The sequence below is a fragment of the Podarcis raffonei genome, chromosome 12 (assembly GCF_027172205.1).
Source record: "Podarcis raffonei isolate rPodRaf1 chromosome 12, rPodRaf1.pri, whole genome shotgun sequence".
In the NCBI taxonomy this organism is placed as follows: Eukaryota; Metazoa; Chordata; class Lepidosauria; order Squamata; family Lacertidae; genus Podarcis; species Podarcis raffonei.
Window position 1 is genome coordinate 39,171,334 of NC_070613.1, and position 15,208 is coordinate 39,186,541.

Below are 15,208 nucleotides of genomic sequence, written 5' to 3' on the forward strand. Positions count from 1 at the left end.
GGAGCGGTCAAAGTAAAAACTATACCTCTGGCATGCTACAATCTGGCATCAAGACTGCTCCTGAAGTCTTCACAGATACAGACTACAGAGATTACTCTTGGACGTCCAATGTGCAATCTACAGCAAGGATGGGGACCATGTGGCCCTCCAGATGTTGTTGGACTACAACTCAACAGACCACTGGGAATGTTAGCTGGGCTTGGGGGGAGGGCAAAATCCAATAAAATCTGGAGGAACACAGATTCCCCACCACTATCCTATAGTATGAGGTTGGTGCCCATACCGGTCACACAACCTTTGTTTGTTTGTTTCAAGTAAGGAGGGTATGTGCCATTTCTGGTACAGTAGCTCACTGGAGAGGGGGGAAAGGAGAATGTAGTTCAGAGGTACACCCACAAAAACGGGAAAGCTGAACACTCAAATGGAGAACGTGGCACCCCTTTAAAAGGGCTATCAACTTTTTGGGGGAGGCAATTCATTCCTGCTACCCTCCCCTCTCCATATATTGTTAATTTTATATATGGAATATATATTTAGAATGTATATTCTACTCAGAAGATTTTTATTTTATTGAATAAGTTTATTAGGTTTTCAAGAAAAGGACACCATCAGCTTGGCTGTGAAAATATTTGCAGTTTAGGAATGAGTGACTGAGTGCTCTGAGGGGATCCCCCTGCTCTGCCTTTCATATGCTTTCTAATTCTTTCATAACTATTCTATTTATTTTGTAGCTACCAATGTAGATTACAAAGACCAAAACAGTGTTGCAATGCATAAAGAAACTTCTCCATGTATATAAAGATTTTTCTAATTAATTTTAAGTATTTCTGATGAAAGTATGTGCTATGTTATCCCTTTTTTATTTAGTGAAATCTTTGTACTTTCAAAATATATTGATTCAGTTTATAAATTTTGCATTGTTTATAGTTTTTATAGTTAAGGCAATTATTCATATTGCCTGGTTGCAGTTTTTTGATATTGTTGTTTTTACTTTTTACTTTTTACTTTACTCTTGTTAAAAGCATTGGAAAAGTAAGTTGGGTACAAACATGAAATCAAAGAAGAAGAATCCAAATTGAAATGCAACAGTTTCCCGCTGGAACTAGTAAAGTTTTTGTAAAAAAAAAAATCTTCGCTGCAGGATTTGTATCCTAGGCAGATATTTCAGTAGCTGGAATAATTGGCTTTTCTTTTTATTAGGCATCTGTGATCTCCATTTTTTGCCATTTATGACTGTTTACATACATTGTTTGATATCACGTATTACCATTTACCATGTATGTTTATCAATTCATTGGTCCCTTTTATGGGTAGCGCCAGTTTGTGTGCTCATAACTCTCCTGTTTGGTTGGCATCTCTGATCTAGTCTGGTCCACTCTTCCCCTCCTTTGGTTTCTTTGTTGGGGAGTCACAAAATGGCAGAACATTGCTTCAGGATGATTAGGTAACCTTGTTGAAGCTTGCTATTTATTTTTGTGTTCCAAATGTTTCATGAAAACTTCTCGGCTTCTGTGGGTTGGGGGAGGTGGACTCAAGGATGGCAGTGGAAAAGATTATTAAGGCTGCCAGTTGCAACATGCAGAATCTACCCTTTTCTTTCAACACATGGGGAGCAGACCCTCTTAGATTTTGCTGTACTTCCAATTCCCATCAGTGCCCATCAGCATAGTAAATAGATAGTCAGGAATGATGGAAACTGGAGTCCAACAGTATTGTGGTGGACACAGGTTCCTGCTTTAACACTACTGGTGCAGCAGAAGAGGTTACAATTGCTTCATCCCCTGCCTACTCTTTTATTGGATTTTTCTCTCAGCTTTACACAACAACATCCAAGATGACACTGGGCAGGAGATGTAGCAGCAACATCATCTCTTGCTGCATCACTAATTGTTAATTTTCAAAGTTGCCCCAATAGTCTGCAACCAAAGCATAACAGGTACAACGACTAATGCCATAGTATGTGTCAGTGCCCATTAAACAAATGAATTGACTAGGCAATGCAAACATTATAGATGCAAAGCACTTTATGACTGACGTGAGCTACTTCTGGCTGAATGTGCCTATCGGCCCACTGTTGTGCAATTTTAAATTATGTTCCAAAGTCTGGGAATAATAGAAACTATTTATACTAAAAGTGTGCTTTAAAGACCTATAAGATGTTGCACTTTTTAACTGTCTACTTCTCCAAGCCATGGTTACTAAGTAAAAAAAAGAAAGGGGGGGGGTATGCAGGAGAACCAGCTAAGTGTGGTCATAATTTCCTAGTACATTTCCTAGAAGCTACCAATTTTGCATCTACCAATGTTTCATTTATCCATCACGGCAAGTCTAAGTTTGTGCAAATAATAGAATAATGAACAGGGGAGATGGCAAAAAAAATAAATTAAGAATCTTGCTTTTTTTTTTTTAAAGAAAAGTCTAACCTGAGTTCTGTTAAATGCCACACGTGCAAAAACTGCCTGCGAGATTCCTGCTCGTTTCAATTCATCACGCACCCACTGGTAGATTTCGGAAGACACCTCTGTGTTAGTTGAGACCTGCTGCTCCAACGGCTTGTTCATGGATCTGCTGACCGGAGGAGGATGGTTCAAGTACTGTTGGTTTAAGGACTGTTGGGCTAGAAGTCTGTTCACTGCATACTGCTGGTTTAACAGTTGGGCCATCACCAGTTGCTGATTTACCAACTGAGGACTAATGGGAGTAGATACAAGTCCAGGATGCAGGTTTGGAAGTGGGGTCCGAACAGGTGGTTGACTGCTATGAGAAAGCTGAACAGGGGATGGAGGCTGTTCAGCTGTGTTCCCTGGGACTGGTTGGTGTCCAAAGTTGACGTGGTTGGCACCTTGTTGGGATAGTTCAGAAAGGCTATCCATTTCAGCTACAGAAGGAGAGGGGGGAAAGAGAGATACTACTTAGGTGATCATTTTTTTTACAGACACACAGACATATATATAGCAGCATGGTTGATAATCTTCACGAGAAGATTATTCTCTATTTGATTACACAGCATTGCCAATAAAACATTGCTAGCATTTTCCCAGCTGTATTTTTTTTATAGACAATGCATTATTTATTTAATAAAATTTATTATAAAGAAAAATCTCCAAGCGGATTACAAGGAAGCCAAAACAATAAAATGATCAGCAAAAACAGCTCTTTAAAATAGTCAAATAATAATTAATATCAGCAATAAGTGATAAAAATATTAAAACACATGTAAACAAACATTCTACCTATCTGGATAGAAAGGTCTGCTCTAAAGAAAACTGATTTTAGCAGATGCTGAAAAAAGCATCATGCAGGCACCTGCTGGATGCCAATAGGCTCTTGGAAAACTTGAGAAAGCTCTTTACTCCCTAGAAGAGGGCAATTGTCATTACCAGTTTAGTAAAGCTTTAGCTTACAAACACTGAGTCTCTCATATATTACAATAAAAATTACCTTTCTATTCAGCCTGTTCCTTTTTACATCCACTATTTAAAGTCCCCCCCCCAAAAAAACACCTGACAGTATTTTAAAGATTTTTCTTTCAAGTTACATTATTGTTGTTATTATTGGACAAATATTAACTTCTGGGTGTATTCCAGCCAGTAGTTTTAGAATGGTTTATTATTATTATTATTAGCATTAGGAAAAGTGAATGCAATGCTGTTATTAAAAGCACGGCCAGCAAATCCCTGGCTATGCAGAGGTGGAAAACTGGTTTCTTTTCTAATGGAACAGCTAATATGGGGAATGAAATTCTGCAACAGTCTCTCAAAAGTTATTGGGTACTATAACCATACACATCTGGTTTTGAGAATACATAGCAGAAGCTTATGCGAAGCTCCATCATTTGAATGTTCATCGGAAAGCTTTTAAAAAACTTGAACAAAACTGAAAATAAATGCTGAATCTAGAGTATTTATTTCGGAAGGTACTGAAGTTACAAGTGATTTCTGTATATTAAACTGTGGTTCGGTTAACACAGGCCTCATTTGTACATTTGTGTACATATTTTAACACCTCGTCACTTTTTAAATAGCCACTGTTTTCATTCCTGGGTACGGAAAAACTTGTGAAGAAATTCTTGTGAAAATCAGGCTGCAAACTGCCCACAACAGCCTTGCGGGCAGCCTTTTCTGCTGTTGTGGGGTGCTGATTTGTGACATTCTGCTAGCGGCGGCTGACAGGTGCTGCAGACTTGGCCATATACAGCAACCCGTTTTCACACACATTTTTCCATAATCCCATACCTAGGGAGGAATAGGTGTAGAAATGACAGTGCCATTTACAGTTTAGTCCTAACTCAGAAGCAAGCCCCACCCTTACTCATAAATCCAATGAATTCATGGGACTTACCGCCTGGTCATTGTGTAATAGGACCGCAACCTAAGAACTGATGTTACACCACCCAGTTTGCAGTTAAAAGTGTGAGCAGGCTCCAGTGAAAAACAATGTGGCTAAAATGTGGAGCAAAGTGATAGGAAGGCTCTCTGTGTTACTCTGTCTGTGATAGCTGTCTCACCACACACAAACCATCGCAGGCGAACCATCGTTTAATATGGCAGTCATCAAGAATAAGCATGCATGAATTTCACTAGTAGTCTGACTCCTTTTTCCTTCTTAGAGCAGGTCAATGGCTGCTATCTAAGCTTAACTTTTCAAAAAAAAGTAAAATAATTTAATAAAAGCCTTTTTTGGCAAACTGTTACGTCCTAATCCCTATCTAACTAGGTCTTGCACAGATAAAGATGGGCCTTAATCCAGTTAGTGTTTTGGTACAGAATGTGGTTTTATGTGATGTTCTGGTGAATTTTATGGTTTTAGTATGCTTTTTCCATTTTAGAAAAGGCACACAAATGTTGAGATAAATGGGCAGGGGTAGCTTAACTACAGTGGTACTTCGGGTTACAGACACTTCAGGTTACAGACTTTGCTAACCCAGAAATAGTACCTTGGGTTAAGAACTTTGCTTCAGGATGAGAACAGAAATTGTGCTCCAGCGGCGCAGCAGCAGCAGGAGGCCCCATTAGCTAAAGTGGTGCTTCAGGTTAAGAACAGTTTCAGGTTAAGAACGGACCTCCGGAACGAATTAAGTACTTAACCCAAGGTACCACTGTAATGTAAATTATATCACTAACTGCAATGCAATTTGGATCAGATTATATATAGACATGCATCACTGGACTCTTGATTTGACTTCAAAGAAACATGAAGCTTCAAATAGGAACTGACTTCTGTTTTCACTCCAGGGTGTTTGGCACATTCAGAAGTTATTAGCCCCATGTTTCAGTAAACCCTGTGATATGGAGGAGAACATCTTAATGGAGATGCAGGGATAATCATGGTACATACGCACAGTCAAGAGAATCCTTTGGCTACAGGGTTCACTGAGAAACCATGAGCAAAAAAATATGGTGAATTTAGTTTTTCTTAAATCAAGAGATTATTTTTTTAAACCAGTATTTTAACATACGGTCATTATTATTATTTCTGCTATGATAGCCACATGACAGATTTAAAATCTGAAATGTTTTCAATATTCAAAATGTTACGATTCCCTTTTTTATTTCTAAAACTTTGAGAAAACTAACAGGTCTCAGTATGCCAATATTAATGAATACTAATTTTTAAAACTACACATTATTAACATTCAAGCATTTACACAGCTTTCTTCCTTTTCCTTGGCTACACTGTACAAAAAGTGTTCTGGGAGCAGGAAAACTTTCTCTCATCTCTTGTACTTATTAGCAAAAACAAGTCCAAGTTTCCAGAATTTGAATAAGCTTAAAAGTGCTTCAAATCATAAACAAGTAGTCACCATTACTTCAGCTCTTATCTTTATGCTTACCCATCATATCTTTTGCCTTCTTGAAATGTTTATACCACCTCCCAAATTCCTGACATTTTGCTGCCGAGACATTTGCATAGTAAGTGCTGTTCACAATGGAAGAAATCATACTCTGAAAAAGGAGGGCAAAAGCATCTGTATTAATGAGATGTTTAACAAAAGACATTATTTTAATTATCTGATGGATAATATGTTAAGACTCAATACCATATTGAATTCTAACTCTTTAGATCCCTGCTATTTGTCCCAGTATCTTTGACAGAAATACCAGCGTAGCATCGCTTGCAAAAATTATGTCATATTTTTATCTAGCCCATGACCCTCTGGGGGCTGTTTTTCCACACAAACATACATTAATGGAAGACAACACATATTCTCCCTTGTGTTAAAAATCATGTAAAGTTTTGTTTTGACACATTTTAAAGCTGCTATGTTATGAGGCTTCCAGGGAAAGAAAATGCAACAAAAACTAAGCTTGCACGATCTTCTCACATGACTATGGAAACACAGGTACACCCACGTAGGAAAAAATGGCAAACCAGGACCAATTTATAATGAATGATCAAAGATATCGGCTTATAAGTCTTATTGAAGGAAGCTACAAGATTCAATATTTGCATCATATTCATTTGGTATTATTTAGTTATGCAAACCTAAAATTGTAATAGTATTTCTATAAAGAATGATTTCCTAGAATAATTTTATCCCCTACTTCCCCCACTAACCAAGTGCTATTTTTAGTTTTCAGGCTCAATAAGTAATAATCCTTAACATACGCAAGGAAATATATCAATTTAATACATTAAGATGAATCTGAATGGATCCACCCTTCACTCAAAGCAGAGATAGTGGTTGAGCTTCTTATACCAGGTACTATAGTGAAGTTCAATCCCCCCCCCCCAATTTGCATCTGTAATTCTCACCTTCAGAGGACAACACAATTTACCTGTTGGGTGTGGTACAGTATATTAGACCTTCTTCCCATCCTTACAGATGGGTGACAAGCCATCTAAGTTTCTTTAATCATAACTCTTACAATGAACCAGAGGGCTTTGATCAGATAACTACCTTCTTTGTAATACTACTTTATGAATCTATAAAGGTGGGTAGCAGAGGATCAAAAAAGTACAAGGACTATGTATGGTGAAGCAATGGCATGAGGCAGAAATCATGGAAGTCCAAAATCAAAGTGCCAAGATAAAGACATCATGAGAATTAACACCTGTGGGACTTTTCAAGTCTATAAAATGACAGGCGGCTGTCAATCCTGTTGTCACGTGCTAGCTAAGTATCATATCAGAAAGACAGCTAAAAGATTACTGTTGTCAACTCTCTGCAAGGCAATCTTGTGTTCATTCAATTTCACATGAAAAGGACTTTTTCATATATATATATTATCTTTCAAATATACAACTCCCAAGTGAATATAACACTGCAATACATTTAAAGGTTCGCACTGAGATTTTTCTGTAGCTGGCTTTTACCATTTTTCTTTCCGCTTCAAATACTTCTAAAGTTAACTTAAATATTGCTAGTTGGCAAAGAGATTTGCAAAGACGTATTTTCAGTTATTTTCTCCGTGCTGCCTATGGCTGCAAAAAAGAAATAACATAAAATATAGAAAGTTATAGCGTCACAGATAGTGACACTGGTAACAGCTTTTGCCCTTTCCTGGGAAAGGAAAAAAAATTGGACAATTTAAACTGCCGACAGATCTCTGTGTCTCTGCACATCCACTGCGAAATTGCTTGAGTTCATATGTGTCTCTAAGATCAAAAAGTACCCAAATTTATACATGCACAGTACTTGTAGTTCTTTTTCTGAGAGTCTGATGAAGATTTGATCTGAAATGGTGCCACCTTTCCAAAAGCCCTACTACACTGGGATGCTACCATCTGCCACAGACTGAGCTTTCTTTTACAGCCAAATACATTATTTATAATTATCTCTTCCATAACTATGTGGCAATAGGGATTGATTCCCACCCACCACCCAAGTTCATTTTTGCTTCATCTAGACAGCTTTAAAATGTATCCTATATTCTGAATCCTAGCCTCGCATAATATGGGATAAGATGGCATCTCAGTAATTTCGTATACATTTTGTGATTTAAAGGGGCGGGGAAGACCTGAGGTCTCTCGTCTGTTTTTTTATATATATTGTTTATTCATAAGACAAGAGAAGATTTATCCCTAGGTGTACTTTTATATCTGATCCAATCTTCATCAACCAGTACAGCATATTATAGATGGCCTTTCTTAACTATGACCTGTAGGTTCTCTCGTCGTAAATGGCTTATGATTAAAAATGCATTGTTGTTCATTCTGGGAAGCAACGGAAAAAACAACGTTAATCAGGTCAGTTCAATCATCTAAACCAAAACTGTTCATGCTTTGCTGCCAAATCAACCAGCCACTACAAAATCTGTTATCTGTGATTGCTCAGCTTCAGGTCACAAAACCATTTATCCTCCACTGTCCCCAAATTCCATGCCACCCACCCCCCACTCGCCATTTTTAAGTATAATTTTTTACATATCTGTAAAGAAGACCAAGAACAGCTTCATCAAAGAAGATACGAATTTACAAAAAAGTGCTATCTGACCTAGGAGGCAACTTAAGAAATAGATGTTCTAAGATGACTGCAAGAACAGAGATATTTAGTCTATTTTTGCATGTGAAAAGTATGCCCTTCCAAAAGTATCATAGCCAGAACTTTCATAGTGCTTTCTGATTGTTTAAACTGGAAATGAAAAAGAATCATTTATATAACTGGCTCATTGTTCTTGAAAGCTTTCAAGCTCTATCAGCAGAGGGGGCAAGGGCTACAGCAACTTATTTACACAATTATCTAAATACGATTAAACAGCTGATGGACAAATATTAAACTGGAAAATGTATAGTCATTTCAGCTCAATGTAATCCTCTTTCTGTAAACACCCAAGATGATTTCCCCCCCAACTAGAACAGTCCTGACATCTCATAAGCCTAAGGGTGAATAACAAGAGATTGTTTTTGATAGTTATAAATATTCAAAAGACATGCAGACCATCTGCTTTCATATTACAGGTAAAGCAAGTCTGAAATGGTGACTGCTATACAAAAATGGTTCTTTTAACAAAGTCTTCCTCTCCTCAAAAACTATAAAGACAGATGTCAAAAGCTGTTTATACAGGGTAATCAGGAGTGTGCAAGATGCAATATTCCTTTTATGCACAGAGCTTGCTAGAGAGTTTCTCTTATTTCTTCCCATCCATGTGTTGCCAGCACATTTCTAGGAGTTCAAAAAAAAAAATCTTTTGGAAAATGGAGATCTCACAAATACCCGAAAAGATGGCTATTTGTATCACAAATGCTAATTAATATCAGCAAAGCGGTTCCCCCTAATTCTATTGGAAAGGAAGCGTTGGATTTGAAATGCCACACTGTAGGTGGAAGACAATGAAAGAATTAAACAAGGTTAATTGTATACTATCCTGTCACTCAGTATTTCCACATCACCACCTTGTACACAAGTCAACATCTGTTAAATTAGGATTTGCTATAAGCAACCCAAGTCTCCCCCCACCCCACTTCAAATAAGGTTTTATTTATGCTTTAACATTAATCACACTCTCCACGAGTAGGCTTATAACAACATAATGATTTTGTCAAGTGGCAAGTTAAAAGATACCTTATCTTCGAAGCAGAATATTAAGAGCACTGTCCATAAACCCTTACCGACAATTTTCAGAACTGAAAAATTATCTTGACAGTAACCTTTTAATGTATCACATTAATGACCCAGCAGTGTTAAGCACCTTGTTTTTATAATTCTCAATAAAAGGGACATTTAATGAACAATCTGTCAAAGTACTGGTTCCTTTTCTTCTTTCTGTCTCTCTTCCCTTCACCCAGTACTATTTAAGGCTGTTCCCAATTCTATAGACTCTCATTTCTATTCATCAGATACAGAAGAGAAGTGAGGAGTGGGTAGGGGAAGGCCATTTCAAACATTAGGGTTTTTTAAAGGGCTTCTGATAACCTAATTTTTCAGTTTCTGAAAACACATATGCCCATAGCCCCCCAACAAACACGTCATGCATATCCAATGTAAATGATACCAGAATCCATGACTATGGATTTCAGATTCACATTGCATGTACTTGAAGAAAAAACAAACCACAACCCTCCAGTCAATACTCCCATCCCACCCACAAGCCTTGCTTGTGTTGCCCTCATTCATTACATCCTTCTGTCTGAAATGGACAACCACCAGATTTTGTTCTCAATGGACCAGGGTCTGCATAGCTATTTAGCAAAAAGAAAAGGAAAAACCTAGTCCTTACACTTCAGCTCCGCAAGTGAGTATTGAAACTGATGTCAATTTTAAGATGAAATGATTCCTAAACCATCCAAAAGAAATTGCTATATAATATTAGTATAACAAAAAACAACACCCCTCATTTCTTCATAAAGGTGATTAGACAGAAGAAGCTTGGTGGATCTGAACATGAAAGATATTCTAAACCTTCAGAAAAAGGCCAGCTCCTACCAGCTTTTTCCAGTCCCTCAAATATCAGGGCTTCTTCAGAAGAGCTCAACAGGCAGGAGGAGAAAGACTATTGGTACAGAGGGGAAAGGATTCCTTTTTAATTTGCACTCTATATTGCTTAATATAACTCGTGGACCTCAGGAACACCTTAAAAAGATATAGGACCTAGATATTGGCATATAATTTCTTCCCAAGGATTGGAGTAAGATTTGGGAATCATGACTCTTATAATGTTTTTTACAGTTTTCTTAGAGAAAACTCCTTAAAATTATTACACAGATGGTATCCCACTCCTCTGAAAATGTCAGAAATGTCTTCTTCTATTGTTACTAGAAGCTCCAGACACTTTTAAATAAGATTTGGCATTCCTTTATGACAGATAAAGTGGAACCGTCATTTTCAAGACAACCCTCGTCACAAGCGTGGCAAATCTGGAACTGTGACTTGATGATCTGATAATGCTGAGAGTCTTCACTTGGACTTTGAGTTACTTTTACTCAAGTGCAACTACTCATTCTACAGTCAAGAGGTGAGCTGCAGCTTGTGAATCTTCAGAATTGTCCTCAGGGATAATATATAGTGCCCTGCAGTAGGCAATCCATTAAATACAAAGTTGGAAGTTATGGCTGCTAGCTCCTGTTTTCGACAAAGTGAAAGAGTTATCAGATGCAACTGATAAAAGGTCAACTGGACACATTTGTCAGCTCATTGATGACCTTTGCTGAAGATGGATCAGTGAGTAGGAAGTACAGCATCCTATGCATAGGTAGATTTATAAAGTTTAATTATGAAATTGTTGCTACAATACACCAATATTAGGACTCAAGGTTTTGGTGTTTTTTCATGTTTAAATGGAAATGTCTTGTGATATTTCAAGACCTATTGATACACCTAAGACAGTTTCACCCTAGAAAATCCACAATGTCCAGGACACATCTGGAGCTATAATGATAAAAGGCAAGGCATTAAAGGCTACAATGCAAATGGAAGCAGAAGCCTATGAAGGTGGACAAACTGAAACACAGATAACCCCATATCTGATTTATTATTCCAAGTATCTATTACCATGCTAAAAGCTTTAGCCTGCAATGGACTTGGGTCCCATTCACGTAACTTTCCCTTTCATTGTGCAGCTTTAAACTGACAGTTTGAATTGGCACACAGTGACCAACTGTGCAAATAAGTTTGTCAAGCCCCAGAATGCGCAAGAGCTGTTCTATACAATACTGTGACAACACTCGTAGAACATTGATAGCCTACCAGTCTATGCAAAACAAATTAGGCCACATACATCCAGGAAAAAGAAAGGAAAAGGAAACTATCTGAGGTACTTTTTATTCGCATTGTTCTTCATTTGAAAGGAAAAGCTAAGGACCGTATCACTTCAGATTAGAGAAAACACATTTAAAATATTTCCCCATATTAGAAAAGAAAGCATGCTGCCCTTCTAAAAACTAGTCTGACAGAGGGGCCCTTCAAATGTCCTTTTTACAGTTTATACATGATAATTTGGGCTCATTATGTTGTCAGGGCAGTTATATGTGATTACATTTTCAATACTGTGCCTATAAAAGTCTTGAGGTGGACATACTGCTTCATTTCTAATGTCCAGAAGCTTCCTGCTGAAATACTGCAATTTTCACACTTTTTTTGGGGGGGGGGAATCAGGCAAGTGGCTCATCCTGCTTGTATTGCACTATAGTGCCCTTCCAGACTGAAATGATTCCCTAACACTGGGCATCATTGTAGAGCAGCCTTTCTCAACCTGTGGGTCGCCAGATGTTGTTGAACTACAACTCCCATCACCCCTAGCTAGCAAGGCCAGCACTTGGGGATGATGGGAGTTGTAGTCCAACAACATCTGGGGACCCACTAATGAAGTGGAATGGTGCATGGCTGGTCCAGTATAAATCCACCACTAATTTGTTATTATTGTGTCAATGACATGTTGCAGAATGACAGCCTGGAAGAAGAAGAAGAACGTCAGCCAGTCGGAGGCGCGGTGGCATAGTTCTCTGGCTTATGTCCTTCATGTAGGGAATATTTTATAGATGAAGATTATTGTGATGGCATTGCCTTTTACCTTAGTGGCACCACCATGTAGCCAAAATCTGGATTGGCTACTTGATTGATTGATTGATTGATTGCATTTATATGCCATCCTTCACCCACAGATCTCAGGGTGTTTCACAACGTAAACATGATGGCCTTAACTATTGCTAGGAATAAGGTGAACAATTTGGGGCTGGGCGGTAGAGAAAGCTGTGAAAAGGCTTGCTCTGAACCAGCACCATTTTTGCATGTGTTTTGAATGTGTCAAGGGAATGCACTTCCAATAGGTCAACACTTACATGCTCTTTCATTTCTCTCCCTTCTCCCCCCCCCCCGAAAAAATTGTACTAGATGAAACACTGTTTGCAAAAGTAAAAATCTTCATGCAACTTCCCCCGCTTTTCAACACGTGAAAACCTATTCAAATAAGAATGCATAACATTTGACCAGATATGTGATTTTTATCAGGAGTGTACAAAAGGAATGGGATAAACAACAACCAGGAGGACTATCTTATATCTGCTTCTGTTTAATACCAACATGAAGCCACTGGGAGTGGTCATTAGGAGTTTTAGGGTGAGGTACTATCAGTATGCCGATTACACTTAGTTCTATTTCTTAATGAGTTTTGAATCAGGAGAGGCTGTTCAGTTCCCGGGCCATTGCCAGGATACAAATGATGAAATAGGTGAGGAAAAAACCAGCTGAGCTTGAATCCTGTGCACATGACACTTTACACAGAACAGATGCAACAGCCCTCCTCCTACCCCAAGTGGCCTACAATCCAGAAGAGAGATATAGAAGCGAAAGGGGAGGGGAGAGGAAGCAAGGGTCAAATGTGTGATTATTACAAGTATTTTGGCTTAATTACAATAAGGTATCAGGTCTAAGGGGGTGAGGCAGTGTGAAATTCAGAACGAACAGAAGAAAAAAGCAAGGATAAAGGCAATGAATAGAAATAAGATGAGGTGAGAGATGGACTCACTCCAGTAAAATGTTGTGGGAAACAAATAGTACAACTAGATTAAAATCTGATAAACTCATCATCAGATTATTTGATCAAAGGACAGAATGAAACTGGCATGCCAGCAAAGACCTTAATATTCTCCCACCCTCATTATCTAGACTCTCACCTGATGCGTTTTCTCCCTACAACCACTTGCTTAAGTGACTCTTCCATTTCCCATTCTTCCTAGCTGCAATGGCATTCTCCAGACTGGGAACTTTGATGTTTTTCCTACATTCTGCCCCACCCTTAAACCCCACCCCCGAAGAATTTTCTAATGATTGTATGCCATACATTTCGGGAGCAAGTAAAGGTAAAGGGACCCCTGACCGTTAAGTCCAGTCACGAACAACTCTGGGGTTGTGGCGCTCATCTCACTTTACTGGCCGAGGGAGTCGGCGTTTGTCCGCAGACAGCTTCCGGGTCATGTGGCCAGCAGGAGCAAGTACACAAAGCCAAAACCAATTAGCGTAATAAAATTATGCTTTAAGTTAAGGCCATTGTCAATAATATTTCACTTTTTTGTTCTAATGTTTAGTTAGCAGTTGAATGTTATCTATATGAACTGTTTATGGTCATATATCAATGCTGCATATTCAAGTATAAATGTTATGAATGTTGTAACATCTACTATGCAAGTAACCATGGCACTTTGACAACATTAGGAGTTACATTAAATTTATACAATCCTTAATAGAATAATATAAAAAAGATCAACAAATAGCTTTTAAGTCTAGATTTAAAAGCCTCTGTAGTCCAAGCTTGTTTCATTTCAATAGCAATGATCTCAAAGGCTAGACAACAGAGCAACTAAAGGCTCTGATGTTTAAATTCTCTCTCCTATTATGTTATAGTATTGACACCAGTCTACAATAAAACTTTCCAACAGAATGGAAAGTCTATTCCAGAATGGAAAGTGACCTCTATTAGGTTAGGGTTTGTAACCTGAAACTTTTACTGTACAATTATGAAATACATAGGTACATTAAGAAGCATTAAAAAGCCTCAAATTCACTACAAATACTGTCAGTTGAGGAAAACTGTACAATATCTTACAGTACACACGATTAAAAACAACAACACCCTGACATGTTTTCTACCATATACAACTTCTGTAGCCCCTTCCCTTCCATTAATGATAATTTGTTGTTTTATGTTGGATTCCTTATCTATCCCACAATGATATTGCCTTTCTTTACAGTCCTGAAATGTTTATATTCATCTATTCAGCTCAAGATGTCTAGTTGCTGGCTTTACAAGAAAAAACCCCACATTCCACAAAATTCTTTCTTCTAGTACAGATAGTGGGCAGGATCCAAAGTGTTTCCCTCCCTGAGGATTCAGGTGACGATGAATAGGAGGAAGAGACAAATGGTTATTGGAAGTCTCCCACTCAAGCCGTGGACCAGGAGCTGAGCCTTTCTAATGAGAATCTCCCTCTGAAAGTCTCACAGACCCCCTCTTCCCTGGTTTAGTGGGAGGAGGTGAGGTTATCCAATGCCAGGGAGGCCCCTTCAGTGCCAGAGGGGAGAGCTCCATGGCACCGTCTGAGCTGTCAAGGGAGAATGAAAGTCATTTATTGTCTCCGAAGCAACGACAACACCTCCACAGGCAGGGGCAGACCCAGTTTCCAAGAAGGAGGGCCTGGCTAGGTCTGCACATCTGTTTAAAGGGGCGGGGTAGATGCGGCCAATTGTTGGAACAGCTTCATGCTCATTCATGCACAGTCTCAGACTGCAGCTCCTGAGCCTGCAAACCTGACTTCTGGTCTTGTCCCTGAAATG

At 38.5% G+C, this 15,208-nt stretch overlaps 1 protein-coding gene across 15 annotated transcripts in view; it reads right to left on the reverse strand.

The window, feature by feature from the left end:
* Positions 1–15,208, reverse strand: part of SATB1 (SATB homeobox 1) — a 116,257-nt gene that overhangs the window by 53,362 nt on the left and 47,687 nt on the right. For 13 of the 15 annotated variants that reach the window (XM_053359743.1, XM_053359728.1, XM_053359737.1 and 10 more), the window contains 2 exons: positions 5,834–5,945; positions 2,424–2,878 (listed from right to left, as the gene is read on the reverse strand). In XM_053359743.1, coding sequence (XP_053215718.1) covers positions 2,424–2,878; positions 5,834–5,945 — 567 coding nt within the window. The remainder of the gene's footprint in view (positions 1–2,423; positions 2,879–5,833; positions 5,946–15,208) is intronic. The other 2 variants (XM_053359733.1, XM_053359739.1) reach the window with 1 other exon arrangement.